The sequence below is a fragment of the Magnolia sinica genome, chromosome 2 (assembly GCF_029962835.1).
Source record: "Magnolia sinica isolate HGM2019 chromosome 2, MsV1, whole genome shotgun sequence".
Taxonomy (NCBI): Eukaryota; Viridiplantae; Streptophyta; class Magnoliopsida; order Magnoliales; family Magnoliaceae; genus Magnolia; species Magnolia sinica.
This window is the reverse complement of record NC_080574.1, coordinates 27,787,995-27,810,063: the sequence shown is the minus strand read 5'-3', so window position 1 is coordinate 27,810,063 and position 22,069 is coordinate 27,787,995. Positions and strand designations below refer to the sequence as shown.

General features: G+C 39.0%; 1 protein-coding gene and 1 pseudogene across 2 annotated transcripts; one reads left to right on the top strand and one right to left on the bottom strand.

Annotated features, from left to right (window-relative positions):
* The first annotated feature begins 546 nt into the window (after positions 1-546).
* Positions 547-635, top strand: LOC131238228 (U6 spliceosomal RNA; annotated as a pseudogene).
* A 198-nt stretch (positions 636-833) lies between these two features.
* Positions 834-20,103, bottom strand: LOC131236811 (helicase-like transcription factor CHR28). Of its 2 annotated transcripts, none has more exons than XM_058234269.1 (12): positions 19,964-20,103; positions 13,603-13,836; positions 12,578-13,531; positions 12,291-12,490; positions 11,366-11,437; positions 11,193-11,270; positions 10,232-11,099; positions 9,776-9,906; positions 9,029-9,250; positions 4,709-5,305; positions 4,252-4,461; positions 834-1,373 (listed from the first exon to the last, which is right to left on the bottom strand). In XM_058234269.1, exons 3-12 carry the CDS (start codon positions 13,509-13,511, stop codon positions 1,269-1,271), a joined length of 3,417 nt encoding a protein of 1,138 aa, XP_058090252.1. In that variant the 5' UTR covers positions 13,512-13,531; positions 13,603-13,836; positions 19,964-20,103; the 3' UTR covers positions 834-1,268. The 2 variants fall into 2 exon arrangements, with proteins under 2 accessions (XP_058090252.1, XP_058090253.1); XM_058234270.1 differs by lacking the exon at positions 834-1,373 and adding an exon at positions 2,282-2,526.
* Positions 20,104-22,069: the final 1,966 nt, after the last annotated feature.

Below are 22,069 nucleotides of genomic sequence, written 5' to 3'. Positions count from 1 at the left end.
TACATGGTACGTAATTTATTAGCTGGACCAGACCGGACAGTGGGACCCATTTGGACCAAAACTGACCATAAAAACACCAAAAATATATATATAAATAAAAGAGGATGTCGGTAGACAGTTTTCTTTTAATAACAAAAAAGCAAGCATTATCACAGGTAAAGTCCAAACCCACAACCTCTATTTGAAAAACAAACACTCTGACCACCATCCATGCTAGATGCCTATTGTTTGTGAATGATTCTGAGTGGTTGGACCAAACCAGCCACAAGAACAAGCTGCCATCGGCATTTTCTGGAAAAAAAATAGTCATGCCATATCTACCAGCAATAGATTATACAGTCATACCAATGCATGAGAAGGGTAAATGTGGAACAACAGGGTAAACTCAATGATGTGTAATGAATGGCGTATTTTAGGAATTAATGGTAAAAATAGGATTGAGACTTTGCAATCTAACAGTAGGCTATCCAGCGGTGGATGGTATGCAGATTCACAATCCAATGGAACGAGTGATTTAAAGGAAAGAACAGCTGCACATTATAAATCAAATTTTCACCATTTCCTAAATTAACTAAGATTAGCATGGCCCCTGCACAAGGATGACACGCACAAATCGAGAAATGGTCCCAAAAAAAAAAAAAAAAACTAAGATCACCACCAGCATCTAGGCCTCATCCCAATTATCTGGGTTCAGCTACATGAATCCTTTTCTGCCACTTCACTGTGATTTGGAATGTCATATTGTTCGGATTCATGTTACAATTCATGGCATAAGTTTGACACCGGCTGCCAACCTGGTGTAACCCTGCTTTATCCGAGCTTGGGACTGGCAGTGAGAGCACAAAACTCCCACAGGTGCAATGTCATAAGACTATTACATAGGTTGCTTACAATCAAGCGCTATCTAATAGTCTATCACATAGGTTGATTATAATCAATGAGTTTTAACTTAACCAAGATCATAAAACAATTTTCACCCCTTCACACCCCACCATGCCCCTTTCCATGTGCATTGCACCTGACAGCTAACTGGAAAACAAAATGCATTACCCTCACATAACCAGATGTCACCATGGCTTACATGAATTATCCAGAATTTCTAGTTGAATCTTAGGCGGTATGGAGCACCATGTACCCACCATCTGGTTCCAGGATCATACCCCTAGGCTCATCCAGCAAAAACCATGAAGCCAAACATCTCAGGTATGCCCATAAGTGTTACAAGAAACACCTGGAAGATTTGAAGTTTGTGGTGAGACAGGCCACATTCAGACCATAAATAGGTATCTCAGATCTTCCACCGTAAGCCGAGTTGCGGAGCCCCCACTTGGGTCTTCTCCGAAAGCTGATGAAACCATCTTTCTTTTCTCTTCCTGTGCATCCGAGCAAAGACAATAAAAGAGCATCAGAGGAGCAATTGCTGAAGAAGTTTTCAAGATGATTTGAAAAAAAACACAGGAATTAACATTTTGCTTTGGAAAACCTTATCGTCAAACTGAGCACATGTTGTAGGTGCATATACATCAAAACCAAAAGTATCCTTGGCATGGTAAGTATATTTTGCTAACATCCACAATAATTCAAAAAGGAATCATTTTTCCATGGGTGAAAATCCAGTTTGGGAGATTCAAGTCTCAAAGCCTATAGCATAGAACCAAATAGCATTTGAAGAAAAACAATAGCAAAATCTGATACAACGATTCTCGAGGACACTGCATGTCGATCCAAAAATCAAACTTGATGGGGAAATAAAAAATTCTGATCTTCTTATGGAGAACAAAACATAGGAACATCGATTTCTTTTGTCCAAAATCCTGTTGATTTGATATCCCAGTTACTAGTCCTATTCCCTGAGCTTGCAAAAAGTCCTGTCCCACGATGATCTTGTCAGGATTAAGAGTGGAACTGACTTCCATGGCCTTTTAAAGACCTTTCAACCCTAAGTTGGTTTCATTGGGAAAGGGAGTCGTTAATTAAATAGTTTCTTGATTTCCCTATTTATGCATCATGCAAAAGGAAATTGCAGGTATGCCATATGTGCACTTCCCTGAGTAAACCTTTTCATAGTTACAAAATCCACCATTTAAAGCAAGTATTTTCTCTAAGGATGAGTTTGGTTGCACCGAACATCATGAAATTTCATGATATTTTGCACCAAATTAAGCTGATTAATCATGAAATTGCATGATATTTGGCGCAACCAAACACACCACAAAATAGGGTTTCCCCCATCTCCCGTGAGCAAGCAGCTTTATTCCAGGTCTTAGTTTAAAACTAAATATGATCAAATAAATTCATTCTCTTTATTGGTAAAAATATTTACTTCCAAACAAAAGATAACAGGAAAGGGGAAACTCATTCCAAATATGAAATTTCAACTTAGCCACTCCTTAAGCCAAGGATTCTTAAGGGCAACATTTCACAGTAAGCAAGTGTTGGTCCCACGAATTTCTGACAAACTATGCATTGCTAAAGGTTTGATGCAAGTAGATCTTCATCAGCACTTGGCAGAAAATTTTCAAAATCCTGTTACAGAATTTGGTTAGCTTCACTATCACAATTATTACAGCCCATAAAATACTGCTGAAGTTGTAGAAACATGATTTCTTAGAGCCGTTGGCATGCAGAAGTTCCCATCTTCATCCAGCTCTCTAGATGCACAAAAAAACATCCACTACAGCCTACTTTATAACTAGGGTGAAGGGTGGGTAGTCCTTGGGCTACTGAAGTGAAATCATGGGAGTTGAAGCATGTGGACATGTGGATCAGTGTACAACCCACTCCAGGAGGTAGGCCTCACGAGGCATAGGCCAAGACAATCCTCTTTTCTGTAGAGATGAAGCTGATCCTAACCATAAAAAAAAAAACAAGACTTGAATGTAAACGATTGACCATTTTATGATTTTATTTGTCTAGACTCCAAAGATCAAAATGCTAGAACCATTTGTGGCGACTCAAAACTGCACATAGCCCATTCATGGTGGACCTACATCTTGAAGGGTTCTAATCATCCATATGCACGGCCCAACTAGTGGACTACGAATTCACTTTATTTGTTCAGACAACAAGACTTGGCCTCTTACAACTATATGAGGTTATTGACCCAATCAGTAGAGTGGCTAAAAATATCCCGTTTATTGGATGTATGGACTACAAATGTCTATTCTCTAATTCTATCTTGAATTGATCATCTCAGCGCATCCTGACTTACAGTTTGCAACAATTTTCACTTTATAAATCACGAGTGAGACAAATGTGAGCGTCTGCTATGGCTGGTTCCATGAGCCTAGGTAAAAGAGGAAGGCTGATGTCTAGTGCTCAGCCGATTGTAAAACTTTTTCCAATCTACCATTTCAAAGCCAACCCCAAATCGCCAGGAGAAGGCTAAGACGATGATCATGAAATCACAAGCGGGACAAAATGGAAGATCCAACCATGCTTTAAAAATAATAATAATAATAATAATAATAATAATAAACACACTTGAATTCTCGTTTGGTCCTGAATCGAGTTGCAACTCACACCAGTCAAGGTTAGATCAGCCCAACTTGGCCTAGCTGGGGGGTGATGTGCGTGCCAGACCATAGTTAGCAAAACTACATATTAAAAAAAAAAAAACATACAATTGATTAAACATTAAAAACTGCATATATTCCGGAAGATGGGGGGGGGGAGGAACTCTTCTTCTTCTTCTTCTTCTTTTTGGCAAACCAAATTAGACCCATTTTATTTATTGAAAAAAAAAAGGGGACTTTTGGGGCAATTTAAAAACAGAGATTGGTGGTCACCACCCATTGGAAAAATAGAGTAGAAGGTGAAATTTTTAGTAGAGAGACCGATTCACAAGCAGATCACTTGAATAGGAAGGATTTGAGAGAGGGAAAGAACACCAATCGACTATCTATATCCATAATTGTTCATACATATAGAAATTATAATTATTTAATTATTTTTTTATATTTTTGCCTTATATGTAATATATATGCACATATATAGCCGTTTTTCATTTTATTCTCTTTTTTTTTTTTTTGTCTAAACCATATTAAACCTGAACTTTCCATTCGCTGAACTTTGGTGTTTCTATTATTTTACCAATTTTTTTACCATATTTCTAACAATTGAGGCTGAACTAGAAATGAATATTTCCCGTTCCCTTTTTTTTTTTTTTTGCCATATGCCTAACTACAAGTCACATCAAAGTCATCCTATAGTATTAAATCCATGGATCCAGCAGACTGAAAAGAAACTTACCTGGAGAGCTAATATCCGATCCTCCACTGTATCTTTAATAGTTAGCCGTGAAACAGTCACAGTGCGCGTCTGCCCAATTCGATGTGCCCTGTCAATAGCTTGATCTTCGGTAGTTGGGTTCCACCAAGGATCTAGAAGAATAATGTGACAGGCAGCAACCATGTTTAGACCGAGATTTCCAGCCTTCAATGACATGATCATGACAGTCACCTGAAGAAAAAAAAAAATCAAGTTTAAATCAATCTATAATACATTTCTAGAAGGCAACAGAAAAATAACGAAGGGAACTTTTACAATATCTCATGCACCGTGCATCTCTTTAAAATAAAATAAAATAAAAATAAAAATAAAAAACGACAAGAAAGTAAGAATAAAAGGAACCCATAAGGCTGAAGTGAACTTCATACTAATGACAGCAATGAACTTTACACATTTCTGTAAGGCTGAAGTGTCAAACCTCTGGATCAGCGGTGAAATCTTTCACAGCCCTGTCTCTTGAAGCCAGAGACATCCTCCCATCAAGTCTCCTGTACTGTATACATGATTGGTTTAATGAAATCTCAAGTAAGTCCAGCATGCAAGTCCATTGGGAGAAAACAATAGCCTTGTCAGGTAGTTCAGATTGCACTGTAGAGTTGAAAGATGTATCTGTTTTAGCATGGCCATTAGAGTAGCCTTGCTCCGAGATACGGTCATAAGTGCTTTCTAGAGAGAGAGCTACATCTTTGCATCCCTCACAACTAACTGTGGAACTTGGATTCTTAAATTTACAAACTGAATGAAGAATCTCCATGGCAGCTCCAATTTTAGAACTGCACAAACTCTGCCCAGCTGCAAATTTTTCGACAACTCTAGAAGAACTTGTAGCATTATTATCGAGCTCATCCAAAATACAACTCTGAAGAATAGCTCTAGAAAATACTGCATCATTACCAAGTTGTTCTTTGCAGTCAGCTATCGGGCACAAATTATCATCACCTATTAAATGTTCAGAAACACATTGATAGCAGAAAACATGACCGCAAGTTGTAACAACAGCATCCTCAGGTGGGTCCTGCAAAAGCATCATACAGTAAAAGCTAAGCAGGATTGTCGATAAATCCCCTTCGGGCAATGCTATTCTTGCATAAAGGGCTTCATTCGGTTAAAAGAATACAAATTGCCTACTGAGATATCAGACAATCCAACAAATGGCTTAAACATGACAAAAAGTATGTCCGCAAAATTGAGCTTTCCAATTTCAAAGGGATATTAATAGTGTAAGAAAAAAGTCTGTCTAATCCAATATCCAGACATCAGTGTTCCTTGTATGCTTATCTCATTACAGCGATCTGTGATGATGGGTCTAATTTTGATCTTGCAGGTCTAGACAATGCCCAGTGCCCACCACAGCACTACTGCTATCATTGCTTCTGTAAAGTTCTGGCGGACCCAACCAGAAATGTCATAGGTGCGAATAACAGACTGGCCACTAGCCAAATTTTGGATTCCAAGGGTGGCTAGATACTAAGGAACCAATCTTCCAAAAGTTATAAGAATGTTGTGCAGGGACTCCACAAGAAGGGGTCTCTGATCCAAAAATTCCAGGCAAGGACCTTGGTTATAGGGAAGGTTTTTGACACCTTCTGCACCATCCCAACACAAGGTCTATAGTTGGTGGTGAATGAAATTCTTGAACACAGAATTTCAACTAGATAAGAAAAATAAGCACATAAAGAAATGGAGTATTATATATACTGTTTTGATGGAGCTATCTTTACCCGAACAGAAGCTCAAAACCCTCACATGAGTTGGTCTCCAATGACTAACTTTTTTCCAGTGATGAATTTCCTGTCCAGCTAATCTCCTGCTCAATCTGCATTGGAGTCTCCTGTCATCTGAAGGGAACCGGAAGATGGGAAAAGAAGACCTTTTAAATTAGCAGATGTGCCTCTTGAATTTTATGCTATCATCATGTACCACTCAAAGTAAAAGGGAAATTTTATATGATAGCTATAAGACCAACCATGCCTTATACAGAATGTTGTGCAGTTAAGGAACTTATAAGTAGCACCAATAGGAAATAAGATGAGGGAAAGTAGACCTAGATGGTTTGGTCATGTTGAACAAATACCAAGAATGGCGCTAGTTAGGAGTGAGTTGGTGCAAGTTGAAGGCTGTAAAAGGGCAAGGGGAAGGCCCAAAAGGAAGGACATGGATGGAGGTAGTAAGAAAAGAATTGATGACCTATGGTTTAATTGAAGTTTTGCTGTTGATGAAGTGGAATGGCGGAACAGGATTCATGTAGCTGACCCCAACTAATTAGTATAAGGCTTTAGATGATGATGATGATGATGATGAAATGGGAGTCTTGATGCCGAAAACTCCATCACTACTTGGTAGAATAGATTGTGGAGAGTTTGACACTAGAAACTCCATCTTCAAATATGCTTGCTTTCCAATGGAAGGTCTTGACTTTTTTGAGCTCTCCTCGTAAATTTGAAGTTAGGAAATTTGGGTGGAAATTGAGATCAAATGAATCCTCTGGTAAAGATGGTTTCCAAAGCCATCACTCAAAACCCAAGTGGATTGAGGCAATCCCCTTCCTATCACAACTTAGAAGATTCGAGAGTCCTCTAATCATGGTTAAATGATTCAGTGACTTGGACCGGCTTGTTCAGTCTTGAGTCGAATCACAACTCACCCAAGTCAGGGGTGACTCGATTTATCAAACCGGGTTGGGTCAGACCAAGTACAAGCCAACTCAGACGAGTCACACGAGAATCCTCCAACTGTTAAAACCTTGCCTCTGATCCTAAAGCATTCTCCTATTTTTCTGCTCTCTATTCTTTTGATTTTCCTTTTTGCAGATTTTTCTAAGGTTTTGGGGTTTTTGAGGAAGATGAAGTAGGGGGTTTGAGAGAGTTCAAAAACCTAGGGTTGAGATCCTTCTCTTGGAGAGTAGTGTCTCATCATTTGGGGCATGTGTGAGGCTTTTTGGTATTTTTTGGAAAGTTCGGGGGGCACTTTAGATAGGGTGACACATGGCGTCATTAAAGAGGCTTAATGGGCATTAGAATGGTTAAGAAACTATTGGAGTTTAATAGGGGCGAAAATCTGGAAAAAGGGATTACCAGAGTTATAGAAACTGGATTAAAAATCCAGAAAGAAAGGAAAAAAAAATCCAGGGTTATTGGAACCACAAAAATTGGATTTATGCGCCCAGAAACCCTGGTTTAAAAAAATCAAGCTTTCTGGATGCTGAAATCTTATTTTTGCACCTAGAGGGTGCTCAAGAAATAAAAGGGGTGGAAAGGCTGGGTCACTTATCTCTCTGGTTTCTTTAGGTAGGTTTCAAGCAGCTCTAGGGGATGCTTGGCTGGAAAATTGGGTATCGCATGGGAGGGTTTCTTTTCCTAATTAGTGTTAATCCCTACAAAATAGAATTCGGGAACAAGACCCTTGTGGTTTAATTCCATCAGATTAAAAGCGATTTGCGCAGACATTTTTTAGGTGGAGTGTCAACAGTCACATACCTACACAAGGACTGTAACCAAATTGCAAGTCATCAAATCCTGTAACCTTGGTCTCCTATCATTAGCAGCACTTCATCCAGTGCTCCCCTGGGAGATCGAAGAAGTCCCCAAATATTCGTATGTAGATATATCTTTATGATGATTTATGAGAAATTCAAAGGTTCTAAGGTAAATATTAGGTTTCTGCATATCTAGCTCTTCCAACCCTTAAGACATTATATATCAATTCAACTAAATAAAAGTCAGTAAATACATTTCTAGCCAACTTGCTACTGGATTCAAAAAAATATTTGCATTATTCAAATTATCACAAAAAATGAACTGAGATAAAACAAGTCCATTCTCTGATTGAGAGTCATAGATTGTTTTCTGAATGTGGAGAGTTACATATCAATGAAAAGATCATGTCAATCCAACTGTTGGATTGTAGTGGACACGTCAATGGTGGTGCTTTGGTCACAAATTCCAGAAAAGGGGACTTCTTGGTTTGATTACTGGACAACAATTGACCCTCTAATAAAGCCCTCATTTATTTTATTTATTTCCTTTCCTATCCCCAGAGAGAACTCTTTTCGTTATTTAACAAGAGAGGTATTTCAGTACTTTTATCCTTCACTACGGCTTTACTCTCAGAAAACATATATAAAGAGAAGAGTCCAGCTTTTGGGTTATCTCCTGTGAAACTAAAACCATTTGGAGCTTTTCTTCTTGGACTGAGACTAGCTCTCCCTCTTTTCTCTACTTAGGCCTCGTTGAGATCAATGCTTCAAGATTTGTTTATCATTTCTTATCATGCTTTTCACATAATGCAAGGTACTTAGTTATCAGGACTTCTTTTGTTTATCTTTGCTGATTGTTTTTGTGGGATCTTGGGTGGTGGGTGAGAGCATCAATATTGCTAATTGGATTGCTGTTTGTGAATGGGTGACCTGTTTGATATAGTGGAAAGATTGTAGAACACATGAGCACATTTACAAATATGCTAACGAGCGGTCCAAACAGCTCGATCTGTTTTTGCCATCCCTAGACATCTTTTTCGTTGGTTCCCAAATCACAACCGTGACAAGAAGATCAAGAACTTATCCACCATCAGTGCTTCAAGGACCTGTAGAAACCAATGACACAGAAACTAACATGTGTGCATTGATCACATTACATGTCACTAACATTGAGTTCAAATAATGAATATTTTGATCATCAGAAAATATAAAAATATAATGCTATGAAAAATATTAGAAAGTATTTAAATAATAATAACTTACACTGCATACACCACAAATTGCCAAAGAAGCTTGCAACAGATTCAATAAATTTTTCACCATTTCTCTAGGGAGTTTCCTCGCCGTCTCTAACAAAGCTTTTCCAACAGAATCAGAATTATATCCTTTTACAAGATGAGGGTGATCACAAGCCTGACGGAGACGCAATAGCATCAACAATATGTTTGCATAATTTTGATTCACTGTTCCAGCAGCTGCATATTCCTGCAATTTAGAACTTGACTTAAAATATCATCACAAGCAACATATATAGAACATCATATATCCATGCCTCTTAGAGAATAATGGGTGGCCTTTAGCCTCAGCTCAAATATATATATATTAGAACATCTGGTAACTGACAAAGAAATTGCACTTGATTCTCACTGTATCACAATCCGCCAACAGCAAAAGATCGTATAGAATGGATAGTTAGGTGATAGTGCAACACTCTAATTTTACATCAATCGGAAGATGTCATGACAAGGGGGTTTCAGTACAATTTTTCCCTCAAACATTATTTAATAAGATGGAATCAAAAGGAAAGTTGAACCTAACAACCATTCATAAACTACATGTTTTTTAACACAATGCTATCCCCAAAAGCCATAAATAAATTGGCCAGGACAATTGACATAATAACGGCAACTTAAAACACCAACAGTCAATTCAAACAACCAAGTAGACCTCAGTTGTTCTAACCTATTTAAATATCTGGCTTACAGTCACAATAATATGGATGTGAAATACCTTGAACTGTGATCGTGAATCTGCTTCTAGCTGGGAATAGAAGTGCCGCTCCGTAGCACTGAAGTCCACTCTCTTCAAACATATTTCTTTTGGCGGTAATTGAATAATTGGCTCCCCATCAAGTAGTGTGCCTATACCAAAATTGTAGATAATAACTAAGCAACGGCAAGCCACAAATGCATATCAGCCCAGACTGTTTACTGCATGGAAAGTCCACATCAACAATATATATATATATATATAAAATCTTCCAAAAAAAAATGTCAGCATCAACAAAATGCGAGGGTTTTCTCAACAAGCTGAATCAGCAAAAAATCTTCCACAAATCATTTGATGTGGTGCACTCCAGAATCAGAAGCGGAAAAGACCTCATATGGAGGACTGCTTGAAGTCATAAGGGTAGCAATCTTCTAATCTAAAAGAAGAAGCATCTAAAGAGAAATATTGGGAAGCCACCTTTTGTGCGGCGCAGCATTATAGTCTTCAAGATTGCTTGAAGCTTCTTATAACCACTGCTTGCGTCTCTTGATATTGGAAATTTTATTGAGGAATAAAAGGAGCTATAGACAGCATAAGGATCATATTTCAGAAATCTGAAGTAGCTGTATAGATCATCAATTGCATTTTGTATTGGTGTTCCAGATAAACACCACCTTCTTTTGGCTCGAAGCCCACAACAAGCTCTAGCCACTTGAGTTCTATGATTTTTTATAGTTTGAGCTTCATCAAGGACCACCCTAAACCAGCCCACCCTGGCAACCAGACCACCATTGTAACTGACAGAGGAAAATCCTTTCTTGCTTTTCTTCTTCCCTTTCTTAGCTGTTGTGGAAGTCTTCTTCCTTTTTTGGTTGGTGAAGGATGATGCAAATTTTTCAGGATGTATTTGCTCTCCATCATCATCATCGGCTAGAGGCTGCTTTGGAACCTCCTTACTTACAATAGAATATGTTGTGAGAACCACATCATATCTCGCCAGCTCAACGGGATCTTTTGTCCGGGTACCTCCATGATAGACCAAAACAGAAAGCTTAGCATCATCAGTAACCTTTTCATCCAGTTCTCGGGCCCACTGTCGAAGAACACTTGCTGGGCACACAACCAATGTACCAGCTGCTGGTCTACCCTTCCGGGATGTGGGATATTTAAAATCCTCATGTTTTCCTATCTTCTTCACTTTCCAAAATTCAGAAGTAGCACGGTCATCCTCATCCAAATTCAAGGCTTCAGTTTTAACCTGGGATAAATCATCGGATGTGGATTTGGACTGCACTGGCCTCTGCATTTGTATAAGGGCAATGGTTGATATAGTCTTACCAAGGCCCTGTCAGATAACAGCATGATGAGCTTGGCTATAGTGCAAAGCAAAGATCCCAAGCAATGTACAAACTAGCTGCAAGATTTCCAGATGAGTAACCTGATCATCTGCAAGAATTCCACCTAAACAGTGCAAACTAGCTGACTCTTTCTGAAGCATCCATGCCAACGCAATTCTCTGTAAGATGAGACAAGTTATTATGAACCATGTAACTTGTAAAAGAACAAAAGAACTGCTTGCAGTAGAACTGCAGCTCAAACAGACAAACAGACCTGGTGCCTTAAGAGAGGAACAGACAAGAGACCATCAGGTAAACTGGCTTCCAATTTTGACTGAGCAAGATCCTGCAAGAAAACTCTGTTTCAGTAACAGATTTGACACCAGTAAACTGCAGGACACCAGCAACAAGGACAAAGAAACAACTGTTAAGAACTAACAGTGAGAAACCAGTTTCACCTCCTGCCACCATGGAAGATGAGAAACTTAAATTCTTTTATAATTTCAAAATCAACAATGTGTGAACTCAATCTAAAAGATGAAGCATACCAATACATATCTCATAATCAACCATTTGCCATAGAAATAAAAACCATGCCTTCCAAGCATAACACCAACACCACGTAGGTGTGTCGTGTCAATAATATCAATGCCGTGCCTCACAACCACAACACCAATACCCCTGATTACAATGGAGTGGAGGTTCAACACATAAGATAGTAATATTCACTATCTTCCATTGTCCACATTCAACGAAAACTAGGCCAAAGACCAAAGTTAGAGGATCTTCCAATCTGCGAGAACTTTGGAGCATCACCCATCAACAGAGGGGCCCATCAGATGGACAGCTGTGAATTGTGATCATCAAATGATGGGCCCCACATGTACAACATCCTGCTTCTGAGCAAAATACCACACTTGTTGAGGCTCTAGAGTCTGGACCAGTAACTCATCTAAGATGGGAGGTTTAACATGTGAAATCAAGCATGAATTTTCTAAATTTTCACGTGCTTCTTTTCCAAAATGGACTAAAGTAAAGCAGAAACTTTTACTCTCAAAAGCGGAATGCTCAACAAAACAGAATCGAGTTGGTTGACCACTAAAGCCAATACATAAATCACATAATAACCAAAGCTTCCAAATTTAATGTCATCCAAATCATACAAGTGAGAAATTAACAAAAGGACCTCTCATTAATACCTGCAATGCTGCTTGAAAAACTAGTCTCTCGTTATTTTCCATAGGGCCTTCTTCTACTACTCCAGAGTGCTGAGCAGTATTACCGTTACTTAAACCAGCAACCCATGAATGATTAACAGACCTTCCTTGCATCAAAGATGGAGGTAGGAGCCTACGTGTAGCAGCATTTTGATGAATAATAACCTCATTGGTTTCCCTGCCTAAACCACCATTCACATAAAATGTGCAATTAGCTGAATTTGCTCCCACATAAAGATAAGATTTACCATGAAAATCTAGAAGCTGACCATTAACTCCAGTCCCCATAGAAGCTTTTGATTGAGTGGTTGACATAGTGGGCTGAAGAGGATGAAGGACTCTCCTTAGCATTTGTTCTGATGAAGGTTTCTTGTCAACTTCAGGAACAAGTTCTCTGTACAGTTGAAAGTGTGTGCGGACTCTATCTTCATCATTGCCATCCCCTCCAGTTCCTGTCAAAGCTTTTGATTCAGTAGCTAACCCAGCTGACTGAAGAGATGTCGGAAGGGACCTCAGCATCTGCCGGGTTGAACGATTCTTGTCAAATTCAGAAACATTTCCTCCATAAAGTTGGAAGTGTGCATGGCCTCCATCTTTATCAGTGCGAACACGTCCAGTCTCCACAGAAGCTTTTGATTTAGCTGTTGACACAGGTGGCTGAAAAGAAGATGGCAGGGTCCTTAGAATATGCTGAGATGAAGGTTTCTTGCCAGGTTCAGGAACAAGATCCTTATGCAGTTGAAAGCGTGCATGCCCTCGGTCTTTACCAATGCCATCACCATCAAGACCTAGATCAGAGTCACTCCCAGGTTGAACTTGAACGTGCTCATTGGGCTGTGGAACAAGAACAGATCCACATTGAGATCCTGAACTTGCATACTCTCCTCCATCTACGCTTTGTATTTTCTTTCCAAAATCTGACCCAGATATCTCTATAGCAGGCATTTCATTCATGAAAGAAATTGGTAGGTGTCTATGGTCATGGGTGTTATCAGAACAAGTAGTCCCATCAGCATTGTCAATGTATAAACAGTCTCCAAGCTCACCCTCATTCCCATTTTCAGCCGCATATTTTGGATCATCACTCCGGACAACTGGGTGTATAAGATCTTGAGTGCGCCCAGCAGATATTTTCACACGTCCATTTGACTTCCTCTCATTTCTTGTGGAATTGAAAGAAGGTTTTGTAAGCAAGGGCCGCATTTGAGATGATCCAATGGAGCCTGTAAATTTAGTAGTTCAGCATATAATCATGAGCATGAATTATACCCATCAAAAATGGATGTCCTTTCACCTGTGGACGGTTCACTTTTACCCTTAAACTTGAACTGGAGGTGTAAGCCCAGGATGGAAGCTTTCTGGAAGTGGCAGATGAAATAGGCGCTGTAGAAATTGATGCATTCTGTCCAACTTGCATCTCATTTTCACTGTCTGAAGATACGATATCTATGGGGCCCATAGAAGTTGAAGAAAGCATTGTGTCTACAGCGCTAGGCTTAGAAATAGAAGTCATGATGGGTACCGCAGTCTGCAGAAGATACAGAATGTCAGGACAAAAGGGAAAACGGAAATCAATCAGAGGTATGCACCGGAAATTCCAACAGCAGGTCTTATGGAATCAACTGGCGCTGTCATTCCAACTTCCCAGGGACAGGCAATGCCTCAAAATCGAGCTGCAACGTTTCCTCATAAAAATGCAACATCTCCAAATGGAGTGAAAGAGATCATAAAGAGAATCAGGATAGCTTGGCATCTAGTATGGCTGTATAGGGGTTCCTCAAGAATCTGTACATTGATGAGCTAAACATACACAAAATCTAACAAAACCTACACCAGTACCTCAAAGTTACTTCAATTCATTAGCAAGAGAATGAATATTGAATTGTACATATCAACAGTCACACAAAAACAACTGCAAAGTGCATGCCAGTGGTGAAATAGGGTCTGGTAAATTACACTACTGGATGTTGCATATGAAATCAAAATATTTTTAGTGAAAAAAAATAAATAAATTAATTAATATTGGTTACATGATATAAGATCACTTGGAACATGCTTAAAGTCAATTTTCTGATGTAGTAAGGGTGACAATGCGCCAGGTAGCCCCACCCAACAAGCCGGACCCAGCTTTGGGCTGGGCTTGGACCTACTAGCTTGGCCAATGGGCCAGGCTTTGTTCTTGCATGCATGACCCCATTAATTTTCAAGTCGGGCTTGGGCTCAAGTCATTCCAAGCTGACCTGGCCCAGTCCAGCCCAGCTTTTTATGTACATATGACATATCTTACAAATATTCCATTCCAATCCACAGTTAGGCAACCCATCCATCTCAGAATGTAAACCTTGTTCTCATTCCTGTACAATTCTATTTCTTTGTGCATGCATGGCCCACTTTATCAATAGATAGATTAGGAACATTCAAGTGGGAAATAGGGATATCAATTTTTGGCCCAGGTTGGGTCGGATCAGGCCCAACCAATTTTTGGGCTGGGCTTGTTGTGATAGGCTCATGCCGAGCTTGGGCCTTGGGTCTTAATTGTCGGGCCCGGCTGGGCCAGGGCCAAGCATGGTGCGCCCCAAACCTGGCCCATTGCCACCCCTAGTATAAAATGAACATAATCACATAAGATAATCAGTTTCACAAACATCATCAGTAGAAGTATATGAACTACGTGGTAAATATGAGCACATAAAGTAGAAGGCTAAAAGGTATGAGAATTAAAAACGTTAAATACTGTCACCAATCAGTCTAGAATGAAATCTATCGTGCTCAAAGATGTATGGAAATGTTGTACGTAAAATTTCCATACCAGAAATATAGCATGATGTGCATTCAAAGAAGTATTCTAAATAGCTATGCTATGTAGCGTGTAGCTTACGCTACGTAGCATAGCTCAACCTAAATGCTACATAGCTCATGAAAATAGCTTAAGTCTACATGATTAATTTGTATACACTACATGCTACATAGACTACGCTACATGCAACATAGTTCACATTACAAGTTATTTTTCACTATAACATTAAAATCAATAATGTTTCTAATGAATTGTTACATTTTTTCTATTTCAATGAAAATTTGTTAGCCTTTTCCATACTTTTAGTAAAATAATATGAGAAGCAATTTTAAATCAGTTTTGTTGCTCATTCTTCACTTTTATACTCAATTATTAGCCCTTGCTATTACTTTAGGTTGCATTCGGTTGCACCAAATATCATGAAATTTTATTAAATTTTACCATTAATCATCTAATTTGATGCAACATATCATGAAATTGGTGCAACCAAGTGCAACCTTGATTAAAAATCTAGAAGTAGTGTGTAGCTTATGCCTCACGCTTCAGAGGGGTGAAGGCTACGCTACACGCTATTCGCTATTTAAAACACTGATTCAAAGGTGGAATTTGAAATGATAAGTGGCACTTCCTTTCTATCTGGACAATTTTGTTGAATAAGGTCATGCACATTCTGCTACATTTGAGTCATGGTACTTTCTATATGCATGAAAATTTCAGGAACAAAAAAAGGATTTTGTGATCTGATTGAATTATTGAGTCAAACATCCAAAGAAGCACTTGGAGTTGGTGGCGGTAAGCTGAGGACCCGTTACCCAGGTCGAGTAGGGCAATCCAGTTGGTGGCAGTAAACTGAGAACCTGTTACCCCAGCTTGAGTAGGGCAATCCACTTGATAGTGGTAAATTGAGAACCCATTCGAAGAAACTGATTGAATTTTGACTTCCATTTTAGGGTGCATTTGGTAAATTGAATAAAAAAAGTCGGAAATTTAATTTAAGTACGATATCCATTGTGAAGTGAATTTTAAGTACTGATAAGTGCTGGAATGCATGTTTGGTAAAGTGTCTGAAAAAATTCCTAAACACGAAATTTGGTACTGAATCCAAAATTTTCTGTTTGGCAAATACATCTGAAATTTGGCAATTTTACCAAATTGCCCCTAATCTGGACCCATACCCTAACATGATTTGAAAAAATGTGGATTTCTCACAAACATCGCGGTGGGCCCCACCTAGTTGGCGTCCTTCCAAAGTTGGAGTGGATTAGGTGTAACCGCGGCAACATCGGATGTGGGGCCCACCTTGATGCATGTGTTGTACATTCACATGGTCCATCAATTTTTCTAGATCATTTTAGGATATGGTCACAAAAATGAAGAAGATACTAATCTCAAGCAAACCACACCACGGGGATTGAATTCCCACCATTAAAAACTTTTTGGGGGCAACAAAAATTTTGGATCAAGCTAATATTTGTTTGTTCCCTTCATCCAGGTTTATGACCTTATAAACAGGTTCGATGAAAATTAAACATTATGGTGGGCCCTGAATGTTTTTAATGGTGGTCATTCAATGACCATTGTTTCTTGTGGTCTGGTCCACTTCAAATTTGGATCTGCTTCATTTTTGGGCCCATGCCCTAAAATGAGCTAGAAAAATAGATAGATGGCATGAATATAAAATATATTTATCAAAGTGGGCCCCACGGTCACGGCAACACCCACTATCGTGTAACCCAGGTAACACCTAATCCGCTCCCGTTCAAAGCGGAAGGATGCGAATTTCCTGGTAAAGCCTCTCGCAGGAAGTGCTTGCGATGAGAGGGTGGGGACCAACGAGATGTTTGAGAGAAATCCACCATGTCCATACGCTTTTCCATATCATTTTTTGACATGGGACCAAAAATGAGGCAGATCCAAAAGTCAAGTGGGTTGCATGACAAGAAACAATGAGGATTGAACGTACTCCGTTGAAACATTTGTAAGGCCATAGAAGTTTTGGATCAGGCTAATATTTTTGTGCTTTTAGTTCATCCCAATAGGAATCACATAATGAAGAGTATGGATAGCATATAAACATCGTGGTGGACCCCAACGAGGTTTCAACAGTAGGCGTTTCCCTACCCACTATTTCTTGTCATGCGGCCCACTTGAGTTTTGGATATGCCTCATTTTTTGTCTCATGTCCTAAAATGATATGGCAAAATGGATGGACGAGGTGGATTTCTCACAAACATCACGTTGGGCCCCACCTAGCTTCCCATCACAAGAACTTCCTGCAAAGGGTTTCAAAAGAAATCCACGTGCAAAGCAGAATCAGATTGCCTAACAATAAAACAACACTTTGTGGATACCGTGTTGACGTAACAAAGTTTTGTGGGCCCCACCATGATGTATGCGTTAGATCCATACCATTCATACATTTTGTCATTTATTTTAGGTCATGAGCCCAAAAATGTGGCAAACCCAAAGCTAAAGTGGACCACACCACAAAAATAGTAGAGATTGAACACCTACAATTGAAAACTTCTTGGGGGCCAAAAGTTTTGGATCAAGCTGATATTTATGCTTTTCCTTCATCCAAATCCATGTGACCTTATGAACAGGTTGGATAGCAAGAAAACATCATGGTGGGCCCTAGGAAAGTTTCAACGGTGGGCGTCATTGTCCCCACAACTTTTTGTGGTGTGGTCCACTTGAGCTTTGGGTCTGCCTTATTTTTTGGCTCATGCCCTAAAATGATGTGGGAAAATGGATGGATGTGGTGGATATAACACATCATCATGATGGACCCAAAGAACTTTGCCACGTCCACACAGCAACTACACAATTAGCCCTAAAAGCTTTCACCAAAAGTTACTTTGAAAAGGATAGAGTTGTCATTTAGATAGGAAAAAAAAAAATTTAACTCAAAATCACTTACCGCATTCCATCAAAATCACTTACACCCCATTTGGCACCTTGGATTTGGTGGTAAATTGGTGTATTTCAAATCCAAATAGCTGCTTTTTGCATTTGGCAGCCTTGGATTTGGTGGTAAATAGAATCAGAGGTATTTCAAATCCACCTTTTTGGTGCGTTTTGAAATCTCAACAAAATATTGAGATTCCAATGTAATCCAGAGGAAACGCTTTTTTTTTTTTTTGCCTCTTTTTTAGGGTAAAAGAGTCGCACATGTAACAAAGGTGTCTCTACGCTACTAATCCAATTAATCCATTAGACACATGGCACGCTAATGATACCCCAAAACAATTCAATTATCGGCCGCAACACTAAAATCACATCAATAACATGATTTGAACCATCCAAACATTGGACATGGTTTTTAAAAAAATGTTAATGAGTCGCCTATTTGTGAGCCTTGCATTTGTGGCCCGCCCAAGGCTCAGAATTTCCTCTCTCTTTTTTGCCAAAGTATATATTTTAATGGGCTTATTACAATCATTCTATCAAAATTTCCTCTTTACCCTGATTCACCAGAGTTTTGGATCAGGGTAAAAGTTGCTTAGGGTTTCATGGGGTGCTACATCAAGTGGACGGTTTAGATTTTGGGCTCATATCCTCGGAAATGAGTTCTCAAAAGTTCTCACGAGAACTCGTGAGAACTGGTGTGCAGCTAAGCATTCCTCTCTCTCTCTCTCTCTCTCTCTCTCTCTCTCTCAATCAAATACAAGCTCCCAAACAGAAGATTTGGATTCCAGTGCATTTCAATCAAACACAAATGCATATTCGGAATCACCGTGATTCCAATGTAATTGTGATTTGGATTCCAACGCATTCCAAATCCAAGCTCCCAAACAGACCCTTGCTGCTTTCGGCACATACACCACCCCTGAATTTATTCCGTAATTAATTTCCATTAAGGATTTTTTTTATTTTTTTTTAAAGTGTGTTAAACAAACACCCAAAATAGCATATTAAGTGGCTGAAATCTGATTTTAAGATTTTGGTGACATATTATCTAGTAAACAAACAGCCCCTTAGATGGAATAATTACACATATCTGCCAAGGAAGAATGTTCAAGCCAGTAAACTCACAAAACTAGGTAAGTTCACCAACAAAGAGCCCCAATGCCAAATTCAAGGTTAGGATTTTGGTCTTTCCCCGATTCATTGCTCACATTGTATCTTCTTTCTTTCACTGTGTATGCGTGTGCATGAATCTGTCACGGGCCCAACTGCAGGGTCCATCACAAACATGGAACCGTGTCCAATATCAAAAAACCATACACGAGGCACACAACTATAAGTTCAGACCATTCAATTGGTAGGATCTACAGTAGACGGTCCACAGCTCAAAGATCAGACCAATTGAATGATTTAGCCATAAGATCAATGGCCTACAAATGGGCAGCAAATGACAACAGGAAAAGTAAAAATGGCCAACAGACCACATTCACCAGGCAAAATTCTTTCGTGCAAAGCGCCAACACATCCAATCGATGTGATTTCCAACTGTGCACCATCCACTGTAGGGCCCCACCTAGTGAATGGTCCTGATCTCATATTCGTGTTATCCATTCAATTTTCTGTTCCAACCGAACCAACAGCTTCAAAGAAATTGGATTTGCAGTATAGTTCCATATATCATTATCAGAAAATTCAATAACCTAACCCTAGAAAAAGAAATACAAGCCTACGAAAATTCCAATGAGAGGGAAAAAAAAATCCGATAACGAACTAAAATGTAATCAAAAGACGAACATGATTTGTTGGTTTCTGTTGCTTTCCTTTCAAATCACATCGAATAAAATTACCAGAAAATAGATAAATTCCGCAGAACTCGAAAGCAGCAACAAACCCTAAAATCAAATCGGGAAAAGAAAATCAATCAATTAAAGAAATTTCCAGTAGTACTTACATTCGATCGAAGAAATTTCCGTCAAGATTCATCGCCCGGTGTCTTGCAATCGAAGCGCGGGAAGGAACGGTAGCCCTTTTGAAACCATGTTTTACCGCCAAAGCAGACCGAGACAGAGAGAGGAATCGTACCGAACAAGGAGGAATGAGAAATGATCCTGTACAACGTTGTATGTTAACTTCAAATACAACATTTTTATTTTTTCCGCATTTGTGACTTGACAGTTAGAACTCTGATCCGTTAAAATTGTGGAACACGACCTTAATATTAATTTAGTTGAAAATTAGAACATTTTACTAATTTAATGGACCACAAACATATGTAGATTCAGACCGTCGGCTGTAACTTTATTTCAACGATGTTGCCTTCCTGAATGTGAAGTATGTGTTCTATCCACGCCATCCATCGGTTTTTTCAGATCATTTTAGTTCATTAGCCCAAAACTTATGCAGATATAAAGCTCAAATGTACCACACCACAGAAAAAAGTGGAGATTGAACGCCCACCGTTGAAAACTTCTTGGGGTAGAGAATTTTGGATCAAGCTTAAAATTATCTTTTCGCTTCATCCAGATCTTTGTGGCCTTATGAACCGGTTGGATGGAAAATAAAACATCACGCTGGGCCCTAGGAAGCTTTCAACATGTTCAATTCCCTCTGTTTTACGTGGTGTGGTTTGCTTAAACTTTGGATCTGCATCACCTTTGGGATCATGTCATAAAATGAGCTGGAAAAATGGATGGACGGGGTGGATAAAACATATACATCATGGTGGGCCCCACAGATCTTTCGCCACGTCGTGCCACAGGCAATCCGCTTCCGTTTCTCAGATGGAATTATTTCTGCCTACTTCGTACGGCAGAGCCGATGGGTCGAGATACACGTGGCAGGGCAAAGTATCAATCGGGACCGTCCACTTATCGCGAACTACTTTCGATGGCCCATGTTTCGAAAAATTAAGCTTAAGATACTATCCTACCCGCTATTTATTTTCACTTCACCATGCTGTTGTATCGACCGTTAACATTTTTGCCTTAAACCGACTCTTTGAAGAGCACCGATGGATGTCTCGAATTATGTGATAGTGTATATTTTAAACCCCTTGCCATCTACAGTGTGGTAAAAGCGAACGGACGGTGTGGATTAATGCACGCATTATGGTGGGCCCCACAGAGGTCAACACCACGATAAGGTTACCGTGTTATAGACGCTGTGGGATCCGGAGCATTACTCTGCTTGACATATGATCCTACCGTGTTGACAGAGCGATAAAAAAAAAAAGTGTGACTCCATGATTTTAATTTTAAAATTTACTTTTTTAAACTTCAATTTTTTAAAAATGATTTTTCAAGTTTGCACTTCTTTTCACATTCACTCATGTTCCATCGTGAGACATAGGTACAAGTTAAAATAAATACAATGTTTTTTCCTAAAATTAATTTCCTATATTTTCAATATTAAAAATATGTGTACAGTTAAAAGACTTCAGCCAAGTATTTTAGAGCCCTACATTTATTTTCCAAACCATGACATCCAATCCAACTAGCTAGTGCGACCTCCTCTAATGGACCTGAAGCCCAGGAATCATGCCGAACCAAAACTCATATGGGTTACACCATAGGGAATAGTTGGAATGAGAACACACACTATTAAAACTTTTTGAGTCATTTATTGAGGCCAACCACATTTTTGTAAATTCTATCCCACCATTCATTTTTTTTTAGGGCACAAGGATATAGGGTGATGAATGCGCGGTAATGGACTTGATGGATATTTTGGACGTAAATATGGACGGTTGAAAACCACCTTTTACTTAAATCTTCAATTCTTGCCTTAATCTATGGTTAGAAAGGATTTGATGAGCTATACGTGGTAGCAATTGCTTGTAAATAAAATCATTTTCTAAACCTTATGTGCATCCAAAGTTAAAATTTATTCTCTTTAGTAAGTTTTAAAGCTATTATTTCTTTATGCGTTTTAGATTGTTTGTCAATGCTTGTGTTCGTATATTGATTTTGGAATTTTGATTGACAGTTGGGATCCTTGTGATTTTTACTATTTTTAGTAAATTTTATATTTTAAAATAAATTGTTTGATCGGATTACAT

Coding starts and splice junctions, on each gene's coding strand:
- LOC131236811 (XM_058234269.1), bottom strand. CDS start 13,511: ATGCGGCCCTTGCTTACAAAACCTTCTTTCAATTCCACAAGAAATGAG. Junction 9,251..9,775: donor ATTCACGATCACAGTTCAAG/GTATTTCACATC, acceptor TCTAAATTGCAG/GAATATGCAGCTGCTGGAAC. Junction 4,462..4,708: donor ATTTCACCGCTGATCCAGAG/GTTTGACACTTC, acceptor TTTTTTCTTCAG/GTGACTGTCATGATCATGTC.